This window comes from Mastomys coucha, unplaced genomic scaffold (genome assembly GCF_008632895.1).
Source record: "Mastomys coucha isolate ucsf_1 unplaced genomic scaffold, UCSF_Mcou_1 pScaffold11, whole genome shotgun sequence".
Taxonomy (NCBI): Eukaryota; Metazoa; Chordata; class Mammalia; order Rodentia; family Muridae; genus Mastomys; species Mastomys coucha.
Window position 1 is genome coordinate 5,852,605 of NW_022196893.1, and position 2,838 is coordinate 5,855,442.

The 2,838-nt window shown below is 45.7% G+C and overlaps 1 protein-coding gene and 1 pseudogene across 1 annotated transcript in view; one reads left to right on the top strand and one right to left on the bottom strand.

Moving 5' to 3' along the window:
- The window catches only part of LOC116073984 (lymphocyte antigen 6A-2/6E-1-like), a 3,883-nt gene extending 3,518 nt beyond the window's left edge, over nt 1–365 (top strand). Inside the window, exons 4-5 of the mRNA XM_031346410.1 lie at nt 67–213; nt 295–365. Coding sequence (XP_031202270.1) covers nt 67–213; nt 295–365 — 218 coding nt within the window. The remainder of the gene's footprint in view (nt 1–66; nt 214–294) is intronic.
- Nucleotides 1–2,838, bottom strand: part of LOC116073978 — a 57,395-nt pseudogene that overhangs the window by 46,478 nt on the left and 8,079 nt on the right.

The window sequence follows — 2,838 nt, forward strand, 5'->3', positions numbered from 1 at the left end:
GGCCCAGACTTTGGGAAGCTATGTTGTTCCTGCATAAGAAGTGAGTCACTCCCTGATGTCTTGCAGATTCTCAAACAAACAAAGTAAAGAACAGCATGTGTCTTCCCATCTGCCCTGCTGATCTGGAGAATATTGAGATCCTGCGTTCTACCATCAACGTGAAGACTTCCTGTTGCAAGGCAGACCTCTGCAATGCAGCCATTCCCACAGGAGGCGAGATCCTGGGTACTACCATCAATGTGAAAACGTCCTGTTGCAAGGCAGACATTTCCAATGCAGCCCTTCCCACTGGAGGCTGCACCTGGACCATGGCAGGGGTGCTTCTGTTCAGCCTGGGCTCAGTCCTCCTGCAGACCTTGCTGTGATGGTCCTTCCAACGACCCCACCCTTGTCCTTTTATCCTCATGTGTAAACACTGCTTAGTGGAGTCCTCTAGTGATGACTTATAAGTTATAGAAACTCCAAGGTGAGGGTAGTGAGTGGAACATCTTGTGTCAACTTTATAGCCTCTTCTGGGTAGGTGCCCCACTCCTTACTAGGGCTTTCAGATCTGTACTTCCTAGAATGCCATTTTGTTGTGGCTTGCTGCTCTTGACTCTGGAGACACATGGCCAGCACCCTGAAGAGGCAGAATTCCAAGGTATTATGCCATTACCATCCACACATAAGCATCTGGGGTCCTGCAGGTTTGCCACGTGTGTTAGTAATGTCCCCTGTTGAAACCAATAAACCCTTTGTTCTTTTAGCCTAGATCTCTGTTTTTCTTTTGCTAGACTGAGTTCACTGAGTCTTGCCTGCAAGTTCACATCTCTGCCCTTAGAGCAGCTACACTAGCTATCCCATGTTAGCCAGCTCAGAGTGGGGACCTCTTGGATTGGGTGGGCTTCCCTCAGGGCTGATGCTGGAGGAAGAGAGAGGGGGATAAAGAGCACTGTGCTTTATCTGCAGAGGCAAGGTCTCTTGCTGAACCCAGAGCTTGTGGTTTGGCTGGATTAGACCCCTGTTCTCTGCCTTGTGAGCACTGGTTGCACTGTGCCTTCTTTATGTAACCTTCTCCTCAGCTGCCTTCCTCCCCCTTCTTACCCCCATTGGTGGAGATAGAATCCAGGGCCTCATGCATGTGTAGAAGCTCCATCAAGTCACACATCAGTCCAGGGCACTTCCAAAGAGCACTTGCTTGTGGTGGGGAAGCCCAGGAGATGAGCAATCAATGGTGGATAGGGGCTGCCCTGTCAGATTCTTTTAGTCCAGAGGTGGAAGCCATTTCCTGCAGGGGCTTTTGGCTTACCTCTCCTGGAATGGATGTAGTTCATGTAGATCACTACCTGGTGATCTTCTGCTGTCTGATGAACTAGGCTTGGCCGGATCTTCAAGAGTTTATGTTTTACTTATCCCATACCAGTTCCCTTAGAAACCTTAACCATTGCTTCTAGGTTATAAAATTCAGTTCTTCTTCCTAGGCCTTTATCTTGGGCATTGTTTCTAAGTCCACAAGAAACCATCTTATGGATGAAGCTGTATGTAAAGATCTTCAATGTAAACATGTCTTAACCTTTGCTGTACTCATGGGGCTGAGTTGATGCTTATCTGAACACTTCCCCAATGTGTGCTGTGCTTAATTAAATATGGTTGAAATAAAATGATCTGTGTCAGAATCTAGAAGTCTTAGCCCAGCAGTGGTTCTAAAATCAGGCTCATCAGAATTTCATTCATACCTCATCCTTATTATTATTTCCCCCTGCATATTCTAAAGTCTACACACACACACACACACACACACACAAAGTGGAAGGAGATTTAATAAGTCAGTAGGTTGTAACTCCAAGGACTTCTTGAGTACTGATGTGAGGAAGAATTAGGGCAGAGGTTAGAGGTTAGAGGTTAGAGGTTAAAGTTAAGGTATAGTAAAACATTTCTTGCCATAGTGGCTTCTAGCTGAGCACCGTCTAATTCTTCAAGGCCATTTTTTTTTTCAGTGTCACAAACACCATGAGATCCCCTCCTTTACTCTTCTAGGAACTTCCAGTGGTGTAAAACCAGATCCTTGGTCTTGATGCAGAAAGGAATTTGCTGATGGGACTGGAATTAAAAGCAGTAAGAATGTTGTACAGGGAAGGAATAAGGGTTGGAAGAGAGATGGGTGGAAGTTCCACAAAAATGTGTGGTAAAAATGGTGCATTAATACCATATGTAGTATTATAAGAAGGAACCAAACTGAAGCCCTTTTGAATAGATGTCAAATAACGTTTAACTTTCTAAGACCTCCCTGGGTAACTGACATCCTGCTTGGCAGAGAGAGACAGGCACATGGTTAACTGATATCCTGATTGTCAAGTTAAGATGTGAATGCTCGGGAAGTTACCCTACCACAATAAATAAACCAATTTATTGATTAGGCCTACATACAATGTTACGGCCTAGTAACTATTACCTGTCTAGCCCGGCTTTCTGTGCCATTACTGATGGTATAATGAAATTTTCTCATTCGCTGTTACTAGGAAACTTTATCAGTTATGAGAGGCTTTGTCCATGTCAGTGGTCCTTCCGTGAGCGTGTTTCCACTCGCTGGGAGGTTTGTGCTTTCATCACATTCATTAAAAGTTCAAGATGCAAATCTTCACTGAAGACCCTGTCCAGCAAGACCATCACCCTGGAAGTGGAGCCCAGTGACACCATCAAGAGGGTGAAGGCCAAGATCCAGGATAAAGAGGGCATCCCACCTGACCAGCAGAGTCTCATCTTTGCAGGCAAGCAGCTGGAAGATGGCCGCACCCTCTCTGATTACAACATGCAGAAAGAGTCGACTATGCACCAGGTCCTCTGTCGGAGGGGTGGCCT